At 38.9% G+C, this 15,320-nt stretch overlaps 1 protein-coding gene across 4 annotated transcripts; it reads left to right on the forward strand.

The window, feature by feature from the left end:
• Nucleotides 1-1,199: 1,199 nt before the first annotated feature.
• Nucleotides 1,200-10,446, forward strand: LOC116266322 (uncharacterized). Of its 4 annotated transcripts, none has more exons than XR_004175330.2 (9): nt 1,200-1,678; nt 2,051-2,394; nt 2,831-3,080; nt 3,925-4,090; nt 4,190-4,292; nt 5,348-5,476; nt 7,557-7,772; nt 8,470-10,070; nt 10,149-10,446. XR_004175330.2 is itself a non-coding variant. In XM_031647485.2 (8 exons), exons 1-8 carry the CDS (start codon nt 1,432-1,434, stop codon nt 8,746-8,748), a joined length of 1,734 nt encoding a protein of 577 aa, XP_031503345.1. In that variant the 5' UTR covers nt 1,200-1,431; the 3' UTR covers nt 8,749-10,446. The 4 variants fall into 4 exon arrangements, 2 of the variants coding, with proteins under 2 accessions (XP_031503345.1, XP_031503346.1); XR_004175329.2 differs by having other exon boundaries at nt 8,470-9,572; nt 9,933-10,445; XM_031647485.2 differs by having other exon boundaries at nt 8,470-10,446.
• Nucleotides 10,447-15,320: the final 4,874 nt, after the last annotated feature.

The raw sequence follows: 15,320 nt of genomic DNA on the forward strand, positions 1-15,320 counted from the left end.
TTCTGATAATGGCTTCTCTATTGCAGAAAACGGTTAAATAAATAAAATTATTGCCTTACCTATTCCCCCAGTCCTCGTGCTTAATCGAATTCAGGGTACCTTCTCTTGCCAAGATAGATGAAAGACCTGGGTATTCTGTGCCTAACCCTAGTCATTACATGCTTAAAAAAAAAGAAAAAAAATATTTATAAATTCAAAATAATGCAGTCGAATTTAACCAAAGCTTAAGTGAAACCATACACAGCGTATCATTAAATCAAACAAGCTATCACCATCTTAAGAAAGATTAACATGATGGAGCCAACGAAAATGCTAAGCGAATGTGATGATTATTTATAGGTGACATGAAGGTATAAGTGAATTTCAATTGATGAATCAATTCCTGCAAATTACGGCCGTGATCTCTCTATTTTAAAAGGGAAACTGAATCATTTTAAGATGGAACAGGTTGTGGAGCCTTTCATGCCTCCCCCTGTTAAACCATGTAAGACACAAGTCGACCTCCTTCAAACTGCCAAGCATTACCAAGCCTTTTAAATCCAATCGATCGCTAAATATAGTCAGGTCATGCGTCTCAAAACAATGTAAATGATGTTTTAAAAACATTATTCTGAGATAAATACGATGTCAAAAGCGTTTCACAATCACAGGGCAGTTAAATTGAACCATCCAATATGATCCAGTTTACTTGTCCCAGTCCCCCTCTAAATAACTTGGCATGAAACCTGGCAGAGCGATATCCAACGAAACTCAATCTACAAGGCATATCATGGAACTTGGTATGTTAAAAAGTAGAACAAGAATTTTAAGTGTGGATTTTAGACTTGTCCTTAAATCTTTTGATGAACCATGGATCTTTTATCACATCAATTAAAATATGCCATCCACATCAGATCCACAACAAGCAAAACTGTTCGTATCCTTCCCGTCCCAGATGATCTCGGAACTCCAAAATTTTATCCGGACGTGACACGTAAACAACGGAGAGAAACCCACAAGCTAGCATGATGATTAGCGGTTCGACACTTGAAGAATTAAATATCATTGGCTTCCATAAACAGGTCGACGGCCCCACAAGTCCCCTTACATTGAGGCGCAGATTGTTCATTGTTGGTATACGAATGTGGGCCCCCGTGAGCAAAGAAGCCGTCAGCACCTCCCTCCCCCTCTCTCTCTCCCTCGCTCTAAATTCACATCCCTGATCTTTCTGCTCTTCGTCTCTTGTGTCGTTTTCTTTTCTCATTTCGTCTCTATATCTGAACTCTCGGGCACAAAAGAAAGGGCTGATGGAGATGTGTCATGGAGGCAAGAATGAAAGTACGTATGTGGGTGCTGGGTAGGTACAGTTGGAAGTGGCAGAAGTAAAAACTTGCGAAATTTGAACCTGAACGAGGAAAGGAAGTGACCAGCAGAGAGAGCGAGGGAGGAGATATGCAGCAGCTTTCCAGCTCTTATAAGAGTCTTGAGAGGTTGGTATCACAGAGAGCGCTGGAGATGAGTTCTTACGTTTCTTGTAAGGTCGGAGTTGTGTGCTTCCTTTGTGGGGTGTGTGTTACATACCTTCTGCTGGCAGCAATGACTTCTTTTAGAGGTTTCGATTTCGAGAGTCTTGTTTCAACCCCTGCTGTAAAGGCAGAGAACGCAACAGGAAGCCTTACTCTGGTTCCATCTTCTGATGGTAAGATCCTTTCTCTCTAGGATTCATTTCTGTGTATGTCTTTTCTTGCTTTACTTCTATAATGATAGCAGAGTAGTCTGCTTGGTCAAACGTCGAACCAAGAACAAGAAAACTAAATTTGACTGCCTTATCTGTACTTGATGAATGGGCGTGTGAATAACGACCTCCTTGGTCTTTCATTTGTATTCTCGGTGCCCATGTTGCGGTCACTGATCGCTGACCCTCTTTAATTCAGGATATCAAATATTTTTTCGATTCTTGTGACTGGGTTAGGAAGTCAAGTCTTCTTCTTTTTCGTTTCTTTCTTCTCCCAGGGAAAAATATATGCTGTTAAAGTTATTCACGGAAGTAAACTTTTTGTTCCAACTGCAGACACGCCTTTGCGTAGTTCATGTGTCTATATGGCGATGGGGAGAGGGTCGGGAATTACAAGAAATAGAGATTTGATTAGTAAACGGAGAGATTTACTGCTATATACTCTATGGGACTCCTTGCTGGAGGGAAAGGGAACAAGAAGTTCAGGATTTAATAGATCAAATGTGCCAGAAGCTCCTCATATGGAGAACTGCCAGTTCAATGTACAAATTCATCGTAAGCTGGATGAACGTGGTGAAAATGGCAGCCTTCCACCATGGAGGAATTGGAGGGCATTGTTAGGCTTTGAGCAGACGCAGATTGAGAAAGGAGAGGCCCAAGAAGGTGCTTATCCTCCATGGGTACGTCATTCTGTTAGAGTAAACTTCTTCATGAAATTCCCTGTTCTTGTCTCAGAATGTCAACTTATCAAGAAATGCTTTTTCATGAAGCTTGCGTTTGTCATTATGTTGATAACTGTCAGCCATGAATCATTACTCTATTGGTTAGACATTTAGGAGACAAGTTGTCAAGAGTAAATTAGAATCAATTTAAGACCACGGACATAGCAAAGAATCAAGTACAAAACATATCCCATCACTTTCTTGCCAAAGATGTGCGTGTGTGCATGTCTATATATATATATATATATATATATATATATATATATATATATATATATATATATATATATATATATGGCCAGCACTTGTTCTGACTTGTTAACTGATTTGTGTGATTTTATAACGGTTGTTTGCTCTTATTAGTGTTCCTTCTCTGTGTGTGTTGATCTTTCAGATTGTTGGTTCAGACGAAGATAATCTACCACTTACAAGACAAGTGCAGCAAGATATATGGATGCATCAGCATCCAAGAAACTGTAGTGACCCCAATGTGCGGTTTCTTGTTGCTGACTGGCAAGTGGAACCTGGATTTGGTCTGGGCGCTCAAATTGCTGGAATGTGCGGACTTCTTTCAATTGCAATAAATGAACAAAGGGTTCTGGTCACAAATTACTTCAACCGAGCTGATCATGAAGGCTGCAAAGGTGATTTGCTTAGGCAGTTAATTATCAGTGAAATGTCTATTTCTTTTGACACTCATGTGGTAATAACTTTTTATTCATGCCGCATTTCTTTCTGAAGCCATAGTTATCGGAAAGGTAATTGTAACCAAGAGGCAGTCCTTTCAAGTTATGAAATTATTGAGGAAGCAGGAAGCACTACAGGGAACCATTTAGGAAGTGATATCTGAAGAAGATGATATTTTTGTTAAATTTATGACTTTTGGTTCGGGACATATGAATTAAGATTCCTCCGGAATTGAGTTCCTGAACTTTTGAGTTGAGATCTGTGGGAATTAAGATTCCAAACAAGGGTTTTGAGGTTCCTGCCTTCTTGGCTACACAATTTGGGTTCCTAACTGATTTAGTTTCAACTTCCCTGGAATTCCATTTCCTATGTAAGATCGATGATTCAAGCAAATATGCTGAGCCCTCTCTCTCTCTGAGAGACATGTTTACTTGCAGAAAAATATTACTTTTGCAATCAATGGTTAATTTATAAGGTTTTGGGGATCATAGTGTCATCTATTCTTTTTACAGTACCATGTGCAGTTATGGTTATGTTATGCCATGTACAAAATGTAAGTATGTCTATATTTGCCACATACAAGTCAAATTAAACATTTTTGAGGTCAAGCTATGAGAAAAAATGTTTTGGCTTCCTATGAGAGTTTTCTGTTCTATTATTTATCAAAACTATAATTGGTATAAGAGAAATTTAAATAGGCCAGCTGAATGCTTCCTTTTTGTGTGAAGTTGGTGAAAACACTTTAGGTTTTTTCTGGATAGCTATTCTTTGCTTAATTGCCTTTCATAATATGCTGTGTAGGACCAGCACGTTCTCGTTGGTCTTGCTACTTTGCGCCTGAAGTTTCAACAGAATGTAGAAATCAGGCCATGAAACTATTATGGGGCCAGAAGGCTTGGAGTCAAAATATTGTCACGTTGAAGGACAATTACTCATCAAAGGCAATTTGGGCTGGTCGTGTTCCAAGGTATCCATTTATCATGCATGATTCTTTCTTTGATGATTTGTAGAAGCACACTTAAGTCCTTGACTGTTTTTTTCTGAAAAAGTTATTATTTTGTCCCAGAATATGGGGCACACCATGGGATGATCTACAACCCACAACAGAGATAGATGGGAACCTGCTTAAACGTCACCGCAAAATGGATAGGAGGTGGTGGAGATCGCAGGTCATTTTTTGAACATTAAATATTATAAAAACTTTCCTGGTTATTATGCTTTCTATTCATTGCCAATTAATGAAAATATGTGTTGCTATATTCAGATCCTGACTGAAGAATTGATGATATTCTCCGTTCTCATAAATGTTAGCATGACTAGACTTTTTTTTGCATGTTGTAGCAGATGTGCATATTTATGGGCTTGCTGCTCATTTCTTTTCATTAATCTACTTTAAATTTCTGGTTTTAATGTTTTGGCTATTTTTTTATTTCACACGTGGGAAACTTCTGTTTAATTTGGCCTTTGTTTGCTACTTTCATGGGGCCTTATGCACCTTGTGGTCCCTTGCTTGCTGGTTTGCATTTTTTTCTTCTTGACCACATCTTTGGGTGCTTTATCATATGGTTGATGAAGGCAAGCATTTAATTCAGAGATCCAAAACTTGAGACTGATTAGTTGGTGACTTGAGGAGTATTTGGAAGAAGTTAGACTTTCTTACATCACATTGAACAGTTTTTGATGCAGATACAATTTTCAGAGTCTATTGTTGAACTAGATTGACTATTGTCTAAGCGGGCAGATTTTCCTTATTATAAATGCTTCATTGTCACTTGAGTTCTGCAAAATAGAAAGATAATGTCAATTGGAGTAGCTTGCACACAATAAAAAAAAAAAAAAAATCGAGCTTGTCTGTGTTTTTGGTACCTCCTTCTTGTGTGATTAGCTTTCTAAGGACAGGGCCCATTGTCTTATTCCCCTTTAGTCTTCTTTGCTGATAGAGCTGCTTTTGGAACATAATGGATAAGCATCAGCAGTTAAAATGTCATATGTCTTCATGTCTCTAACCTGCGCCCAATCCTCTCCAGTTTTTATACTGTTGAGCTGTTTTAGAACCATAGATGTGGTCTTACTGGTATCTGAAGCATCATTTATTTGTAGTTTCCTTTCCAAATGCTTCAACTCTATGACATTTCGACATCTGCTTTAAATTTGGTATAGCAAGAATTATCTTGCAGCAGCTGTCTGTCTTGTTTATTATGGATGTTCTATTGCTGGTTTGTAGGCAGTCCGCTATCTAATGAGGTTTAGAAGTGAATACATGTGTAATCTGCTGAATAGTGCTCGGCATAAAGCATTTGGGCTTCAAGCTTCGGAACTGGTTATTGAAACTCTACCATATGGTTGGCCAAAGGTATTTCAGTGGTGATACTATCTCCCTATAATTTATATGTTTTATTGTCATCAAGATGCACATATCTGAGAAGAGGTTTGGAGCCTTTCTGTTTTTTCCTCATCTTGGATGAAGATAATGTCAAAGCAGTAAAGTGGAGGTGCTTATGAGGTTGGAACGTGACAGGGTCTAGTGGATCCATTGAATCCAATTAGGCTTTTATGTGCACAGTTATTTTTCTTAGTTATTTTTATTTTTCTTTATTTTAAATGGATCCGGATCCATTAAGAGATCCAAATCCATCGTGCATAGAGACCCGATTTAAGGGTCATATCTCTTTTCATTTTCTGTTTTCTCATATGAAGATTGAGCCTTTTGTCATGGCATTTATGTGTAAAATGTAGAGTATTCTTATCTATATTGTTTCTTGTGTTCAATGGGTGATTATTCTCATTGAATAAAATTTAAAAAATATAGGTTATTTTTATATTTACAACTTTCACATCCAGTATTTGGTTTGACCATAATAAGCTAATTACACACATTCATACATGTGATTGCACTCATTTGTGTGATTTTATGCATAGCATGAAGGTCCTTCGTATGTATTTGTATACTCGGGGACATATATAACATCGTGTGCATAAGCAGCTCCTGATTAAAAAGCTCATATTCATTTGTTTTAGCTGCATCTGGGCATAAGTTGTCTTTATTATTGCTTGATTACTAGGCAATGGCTCACTGGCTCTCTCACAAAGGAGCTAGCAGTTTTCTATTCTTGGACTTCTATGCTATCTCACAGGTACAAGTTTGACATGTACACAAAAGGTCCAAGGTGAGAAAATTTTAGATGGTTATATGGTTGTGCACACATGAACATGCACACACACACACACTCACACTCAATATGAGAATTATAGAATCGCAATTACGACAGCATGACAGAACTAGATAATTGTTAATTGACAAGTAATAGCCAGTAGTAGGGATTTCACCTTTGATGGATCAGTCAATGGGAAACTGGAAATTTGAAAGCCACATATTATGCTCAGAAATAACCAATACCAACACTGCCAGGGACCTGATAGAAGTACTCTGTTGCAACAAGTTCTATCGTGAAACAGCTAATGAATATTGAGCTTAGATTAATTGACTTATTTTTTCCTTACAATGGTCTTCTTAGATTGGCCCATGCCTCGTGGACAACGGATGCTGCATTGCTCATTGAACTGAGATTGGTTTTGTGGTCTTCCAACAGAAAAGTTTTTACTCGAGTTGGTAATAGGTTCTTTGTTCACAATTGTTCTCCTCTTGATAAATGTTCTTCAATAGGCCTGTCATTATACACTTACCCCTTACTAATTTCTCTTGTACATGGCCTTCTTCAACATCTGGTTGTTTGGATTATTTGAGGTCTCATCCAAGCTCGACCCCCATGCATGATCAGTACATATTATCCATATTCCATGACCTTTGGGAAGACTTTCTTGAAATCTTATGCAACTTTTACATTAAAAAACGTAATCTTGGGTTTGACAAGGAATTGCATGCCAACAGAGAAATAATAACACAAGATTAGTTCTCAAATATCTGCCTTCAGCAACTTTATCGTCACTACCATCACATCATTGCTTAACTCTTTGGTGTTTGTATGCTTACTCATGGTACGATACTACTATATATTCCTTAAAATTCTTTATGGAGTCAGCTGAGATTTATCAGGGAGTCATTACACCTTACATGGATTTATATGAAAGGACTTGGCTGCTAAATTGAATGTAGTAGTATCCAAAGGAAGTTTTAATTTTACTTTAAGAAGCAGAGCTTGATATAATCCTTTTCCAGTTTTTGGATGTCATTAGTTCAGTGCTATCTATTCTGACATTTTTGTTAACAAACAAACAACATCCTTTATTTATTCTCCAGAGGCTTAGTGCTCTATGTTACATCCTTTCAGCTTTATGTCGTTTGACATTTTTCATTTTGTTTGAGTTAAAGGAATACAACTTACTGCTATTTTCATACGTAGCCCCAGCTTCCTTTGTGCATCAGCAGGTACTCTTTGTACTTCTGATTTTGTATATTATTTTGCATGTTTCAGGTAGGTCACGGCAAGCTTCAAGCTGAAATGGAAAACCATGTGTGGGCATACCACAGACCTTGGATCCCTAGGCCAATTTTAAGTGTTCATGTAAGAATGGGTGACAAAGCATCTGAAATGAAGGTGGTTGGTTTTGAAGCTTACATGCAACTTTCAGATCGTGTGCGTAGGCGCTTCCCAAACCTTAAGAATATATGGCTCTCTACAGAAATGCAGGTATTTCTTTTATGTTAATACCATCATGAGGCCTCAATATCTTATTTGAGATTTGGATGACCTTATAGAAAATAAACAAACTGTCCCAGTATGACTTGGGCCTTTGGTTTTAGCATTACCACATAATCCCATGGATTTCGGCAGCTCATTTGCTGTTGATAGGATATGGTTGTAAGCTATGAAATAAATCCTTTTGGATACAATATTTATTCAGGTAAAGCTTGTAGGTCATTGATGTAGAATGAAATGCCAGCATCAAGCTTCTATCATGACATTCTGCCAGATCTGCAGCTGATGCAGCCTTAATGAAGGTTAGAAAAAAGTGTTCAATGTGAATCTAAGGTAGAGGCTGTGAGAAATTGTAGTCCTTACTCCTTAACCAAGAGAGGGGGTCAAGAAGGCATTCTGATTTTGGTCAAGACTAGTATTAACATTTTTGTTGAGAAGTTGAAATATCTCTGTGGACATTGAAACATTTTGCTACTATTTCTTCAGTTCGATAGGTCTCAAAGGTTTTACATATTCAAATTAGGTGGTAAAAAATTTTCTCTCTTTTCCAATTGCATCTGAAACTACTGTATGCAGTTTCTTGGCATCTTGCCCTTTTCTTTCACCATTCCTGAAATGGCACCAAGATTGATGTTCCCATTGGTTCTGTTCTTGACATCATGCTCTTGTTTATGTTGATGGCATGCAGGAAATCATAGACAAACTAAGATTCTACCCACAGTATAAATTCTATTATACAAATGTGACACGTCAAGAAGGCAACATGACAATGGCAGCATATGAGGCTAGCCTTGGCAGAGAAATCAGCACGAATAATGCTCTTGTTAATTTCCTAATGGCAGCAGATGCAGATTTCTTCATTGGTGCACTGGGTTCAACTTGGTGTTACCTGATTGATGGCATGAGGAACACCGCTGGAAAGATAATGGCAGGTTATCTCAGTGTTAACAAAGACAGGTTCTGGTAATTTTCTTTTGTGATGTCTTGTAAGTGCAAATGGAAGTTTGTGCCTTTTTTTTTCAAGTGGATCCATCTCTCTGTGGTCACAAATTTTGGGGTGTACAGTCTCAGGCATACAAGGCTTTCCACGTAAGTTGAAAATTATTCAATGCACCTTTGTAGAAGTTGAGTATTATTCAATGCTGTAGATATTTGAAGGACAAAATTATGCAAATTGCAAAGGTAGAAAAATGGTATCTTCGCATTTGAACAAACAAATGTCCTGCACCATCCGTGAAAAATGAAGCTATGGCACTCTGTGAGCCAGCATTATCCATTGGGACTTTGTTTCTGTTTTTGGCAACATTAACACGCTGTACTGTCCCATGAATCTCCTCCAAAAAATGGGGCAGTTTCATGGAACATTATAACTAGTGTTCTTTGAGTTTTCCATATTTTTTGGGGCAGCTTCATGGTACGGTAACAGTTTGTTATTATTTCCAAACGGCCCCTTAAATAAACTTAGATGTTTATCCTTCTAAATTTCTTCCATTACATTTTTTCCACAGATTTGTTGCAGGTTTATCTTAATTTTGTGTTTACATAAAGACTATTCAAGTCCATAGATAACCCAGTCCCAATGGTGTTGGTGCCTTGCACCTAATTTTGAGGGCTGGACCAGCTAGGTTTAGGTTATTGCCATTCTTTTCGCTTTTGCAGGAATGTAAGGTGACTCACCCAATTCTTTTTGGATAGTGGGCTTCATTTAGAGCAATGACTTAGTTGGGGTGAAGATCAGGCTGAAGCATGTATGATGTCACTTAAGAAGCCGCAAGGATGACTAACTTCATGGTGATCACTAATGTTATTAGCATATGACGATTTTATTTTCACGTTTTACAAACGCAGATAATTTATTGTGAACAGTTCAGATCATTTTCAGAACATCCGTTGCTTAAAAAATATCACATTTTGCACCATTGCTCTACCGTTCAAATTCTCTTTTATAATATTAGTTGTCCTTTAGAGAAACTAATTATTCCACCAGCAGAGTATGACGTTTCTTTCCAGTTTCTTTCTGGGGATGAGATTATTGTCTTTAATGAAATTGGGGTGCTTTACATGCTTATGAAGAGGCAAGATCAGCACTCGATTGCATGAACAACAGATTCTGCAGGAGAATGAACTTGTGGGTCTGAAATTCTTGAATAGGTTTTGTCGCTTAGATGATCATGGCGATCGCTGCGGACCACCTGATTCAAGGGCCCATGAGACATATACACAGTTCGTCAAGTGTGCTGAACGAAAAGGACTATCAGAGTGGCTTATTTCCCAATTACCACCATGACTGTGAGTGGTCGTGCTTCTCTTCTTTGTAGGTGAAGAGCAATGTCCATGTCAAACAATTATCATGTCAATGGCATGCAGGCTGTTCCCCACTTGGGAAAGTTGGTGTTGTGTGTGTGTGATGGGCTCCTACTATAATGGAATGCTGTCATAAGCAAAGGCACTGCTCTCTGGTCGTACACCCGGCCCAACATTCTTGGCATTTAGTCTGTTTCTGTCCCAAGATTGCTTATTGCTCCACTTTTCAACTGTTGTGACATCTCTCTCTCTCTCTTTCTTCCCCCATAATTTTCTTGCCTTTTGCCAGAGCAGGGATACCATGTAAGAGAACTTTTAATTTGTGATAAATTAATTTCTCGGCCCTGCTTTCCATATCTGTTAAATAAAATAATTCTTCTGCTATTAGACAATTATTGAGTGATAAGACTCCTTTTCCTTTTGTTCATAATGGCGAACCTGTCCAAAAATGTAGCGGCAATCTTTAGCCAGCGAGTAGCAAGTTTAGGAGTGCGACTCTCTCTCTCTCTCTCTACTAGGTGAGGGAGAAGCATAGGCATGGAACTGCTGCGTAATGGAGACTCCACCACAGGAGGGGGTGAATTATTGAACTGCTTTTGATGGTGCTAACCATTCACATGGTACCAACGTAACGCTTGACAAATTTGTTCGGTGTAGAGAGAATCAGATAAGGGGCATTGGCTACGCTTTACTTGATCAAATGCTGAATATTAGATTTAGCAGCTGCATGCACCAGAGCACGTGATTCTTGGTATGACTCCAGTAGCCTTGTCCATCTTATGTGCTGCTCCAGACGGGAGATGAACAGATTATCCACACTCGGAACAGAGATCAGTCAGTCTGTGTTACAACGACTAATTAATTAAACCGACGAGATTGGTTCCAATATCCTGCAAGTTCAGTAGTGTTCGTTGGAGAAAAGAATGCGAGAACACGATCGTGTTTTATATATACATATTTTAAGAGTTCAACAGCGAACAATGATGAAGCTCATTAAAATAATGCTGTCTGTGTCAGCATTTGCATCTGCCTGTCCGGGCATCATGTCCATAACATCGTGGCACAGGTTAATTTTAATTTGGCTTTGATGTTAAGAAAATCAAACGAGAAAAAAGAGGAAAGAGAAAGAACGAGATGGTGATGTTAAAGAGGCCATCGGAAAAGGACCGGAGCGGCTGCAGAGTCATCTGTCATGCGTTCCCGACGATTTTGGTCACGAACAAATGGTTCGAACTTCAATAATTGATTGACTTGTGAGCGGTTCATTCAGTATTTAAAGCTGAAAAGCGGCGCGAATTCGGAACTTGTGGTGCGAGTTCCTTGCTACACATCCTGCCTCTGATTGAGGCCCAAAATCGGCGCCTGTGGATCTTCACAAGGCAATTCAAACATTTAGAGACCAAGATCAGTGGCTGCTGCACTAAATCAAAAGCCAATTAAAACATTTATAGGTTGCGAATCTAATTGAGGCCCTAATTGGTGCCTGTGGATCTAAGTATGCAGGGCTTCAATCAATCCTGCTCGCCATCTTGTGAATGTCAGCGACATTTTTTGCATGACAAGCTTAATGCGCAATTGGTCAACACTTTGTGACTAGTAGAAACTATCAATCAGATTTGAGGCTGGTGGACCAGTTAATAAAGCGGAATTCTTAGCTTAAGCACTCTCTCACACGCATACACACGCGCACGAACCCAAACAAACAGGGACAACGATAAACAATCTTAATCTGCAGAAATAATATGTGCAAACATGCACGCTTTTCATGACCGGCGGAAAAAATGATCCATCTGACCTACATGCATATAAATAAGAACTATTTGGCAAGTCTTGGTTATATAACAAAAGGCATGTTCAAGTTGGGATTTCTTTCATTTAATCCCCGGTTTTCACTGTAATTTATATGGTTAAATGCGAAAAAAATCCAAACTTAAGCGTATTTTATTATTTTGTAAAAATTTTTCATACAGAAAAAGTGCACTTTTACATATAAGCGGAGTGGGCATGCCTGATAAGTTGATTATTGGTTGATGATATTGTTTATTGCAGCACGAAGGTGCGCTCCTTAATCACCTCACACCTCAATTTGTGGGGACGAACAACGAAACACATGGAGCAATGTGATTGCAAGGCTTCTGATACATGCCTGTCCTACCAGCTTCACAGTTCACAGCACGCCTGATCATCTTCATAGTCTCACCCAAAAAAAGGGGGAGGAAAAGGAAAATGGAGAAGCTGGTGGCTGCTATTGATCCCTAGGATTAGCTTTAAATGGTGGGCAGCGGAATGATGGTCATGGAGATCTTTTTCAGCTTTAGGCAATGGCAGTACAAGGCAGTGTTTCATTATGATTTGATCCTTCCTTTTGACTAATTGTAGTAAAGTTCGATGACGTCCGTCGTCTGCACTCTTTGTTCTGCAAAAAAGGAAGAACCATGGAGTTGCTGGTCCAAACAGAGACGGATGAAGCTAGGTTCTCGCCATCGTTGATTGGTTCCAGTTAGCTTTCTGTGCGTTAAACCTATGAGATGAAGAGGGCGTTAATTGCCCATCTAATTCCCTAACGTAGTTGCAGAGAACAGAATGAATTAATACGCGAAGAATCCATAGATGGGTTTCAGTATCATGACATCTGACCAAGTTGGAGAAGTTTGCAGGCAACTTCCTACTATAATGCTTGATCAATCAGCAGTTGTGGGCAGGATCTGGCCGATCGATGTGATGCACTTTCATGTATTCTCTTAATTTATATTCAAAAGCAAAATTTCGGTAGAGAATTTAACATTGATTGCGAGTCTCATTTGACTTCCTTTACCACTGCTGATTGAATGGATTCAGATTCAGATGGGCATCGGATTCGACCACTCTTGTTGGTAGGATCATTGTGATCTGACGAGGAGCACGGATGCGCACCTTGGATGCTCCAGAAGAGCACCATGTTTGGCCTCCAGCACGTTTCACTTAATTAGGAATCTAAATTTGCATTCCTGCTCTTAAGATATCTAAATCTGAAAACTAAGATGCCGAGTATCTGTATTCCTGCCTAGCTTGTAACAAGATCTCTCTCTCTTTTTCTCTCATATTTTTAATGGACTGCTGTTATGCGTTCCTTACAGTTCACAGAAATGGAATCCTTGCTTGTATTTTAACAACCAAAAGCCAAATTCCAAAATCATGACTTCAAGTTCGGCACAAACCAGTTAGGATCGTCAATTCTGACTCAGAGTGAACTAATTCCTTATCTGAACTTATTGGCAGAAACCGGAACCTGACTCAGAAATGAACTAATTCCTTATCCGAAAGCATTGTTGTTGGCAATCAACAAAAAGTGTTTGAGATGAGCCGTCGGCCAAAATGCTGCTGCGTCTTTCTCAGCTCCTCAAGTTCATTGATATTTTTTTTTTCTGGGATCATAAGCAATTTTTTACAGCTTTAAATTTCTTTGGTCCTTTATCATCTGCCTCCAAACTTAAACGGCTGATGACGTTCTTTCCGCGGCAGTAAAGATTCGTTTTCTTTGTAGTGCACATATGGAAAATTATTTGAATCTGGAGCTTAATATAACAAATATGCACATATAGATCATAATTTAAAACTGGAAGCGGCATCAATCTCATGTCCACGTTCCGTCGAAGGATTGAACAAGCGTGTTATCTTTCCACTGGCCAATAAGGCATTGGTGATTGCACATCAAATAAAGTAATTAAAGCATGCTTTATGTAAGAAAAGAAAAGAAGAAAGGGCATCCGATTCTAATGGTGTTTGAATCTTTTGGTCGTTTATTAGAAGGGCTTCCTTCGCTCTAGCTTGTCAGGAAAGGCAAAAAAAGGTAGCATCGATCCTCAACATTTCAATGGCTATGCATCGATCGATGAGGAACAAAAAACAAAAAGACTGAACCACTAGGCAATCAGAAGTGGTCAATTACTTTATAGTTTCTGAAAGGTTTTCTTTCATTATTATTATTATTTTTCAATTAACACTTGGTGTTCGCATATCTCCAATTTGTCTAAACATGAAGTGTGTTACGTTTTCTACCTTTATCATCATCCTGATACATACCAAAAAGCTTGAATGTTTCTCCCATCATTAAAATAAACATCGAAAAGTTTTTCAACTCCATGGAGCTTGTAGAACTCGATCACAAGTCTGGCCTAAAGTATTTGCATACCATAACTCTTGGGCCGCGCACTCATGCTTCGACTTTAATGGGCAGTCATCACTTCTTGCCGTAAGCTCAATCGACACATACATACTGTGCTTGCTTTATCTGCTCGTACATACAAAAGAAGTTTAAATTTGTAGCCAAATGGTTTATAATCAGTTCTCGTATTTACTCATTATAAACCATTTGGCCAATTATTTTTGAAAACTATGTAAACTGATTATGAGTTGCTCTCCACTGTAACACACACACATACACACTAACAGTGATGCAGCCACATGGGGTCTGGTGAGGGCAGTTGCCCACACACATACACACGAGCAATGGCAAAGCTAGATGGGGGATGGTGTCGGCAGTTATCAGTACCAGCTTCATGAAAAAGGTTTATATTTATATTTGACTTATTATATATATAAGTCTAGGTTTGATCCTGGCTTGCTTGAGAGCACTCTTCAATGTTCCGAAATCAAAAATCTGTGCAGAAGCATGCAAGATCTCTTCTGTAGAGGTAGGGGTGAACATGAGACTCGGCTCAAGCTCGACTCAGTAGTTACATGTTGAGTTTGAGCTCGACTCGATTAAGGCTCGACAAACTTGTTTGAATCGAATTGATATTCATTGTTACATGTTGAGTTCGAGCTCGACTCAATTAAGGCTCGACAAACTCATTTGAATAGAATTGATATTTATCGTTGAGTGTTGAGCTTGAGTTCGACTCGATTAAGGCTCGACAAACTCGATTAAGGCTCGAGCACGACTTGGCAGTTACGTGTTGAGCTCGAACTCAACTCGATTATTTGAAAAAGTTGACTCATGAACTCGAGCTCGACTCGTTAAGCAACAAGACCCGAGCTTTAACAAGTTGAACTTGAACTCGAGTAGCTTGACTTGTTGTTCACCCTTATCTCGAGGTAGATGATAGGTTCCACGTGATGTATGTCCATCAATACTATCGTGCTTCCAAAATTTTTGGCTCCTCCGGTGCACACGAGCTTTCTCATGTACATAAACTGTGTAAACTGATTGTGACTAGCATTCTTATGCACACAAACACATGCATGCATGCATGC

This window comes from Nymphaea colorata, chromosome 12 (genome assembly GCF_008831285.2).
Source record: "Nymphaea colorata isolate Beijing-Zhang1983 chromosome 12, ASM883128v2, whole genome shotgun sequence".
Classification (NCBI taxonomy): Eukaryota; Viridiplantae; Streptophyta; class Magnoliopsida; order Nymphaeales; family Nymphaeaceae; genus Nymphaea; species Nymphaea colorata.

Coding starts and splice junctions, on each gene's coding strand:
- LOC116266322 (XM_031647485.2), top strand. CDS start 1,432: ATGCAGCAGCTTTCCAGCTCTTATAAGAGTCTTGAGAGGTTGGTATCA. Junction 4,091..4,189: donor TGGGCTGGTCGTGTTCCAAG/GTATCCATTTAT, acceptor ATTTTGTCCCAG/AATATGGGGCACACCATGGG. Junction 4,293..5,347: donor GGAGGTGGTGGAGATCGCAG/GTCATTTTTTGA, acceptor GCTGGTTTGTAG/GCAGTCCGCTATCTAATGAG.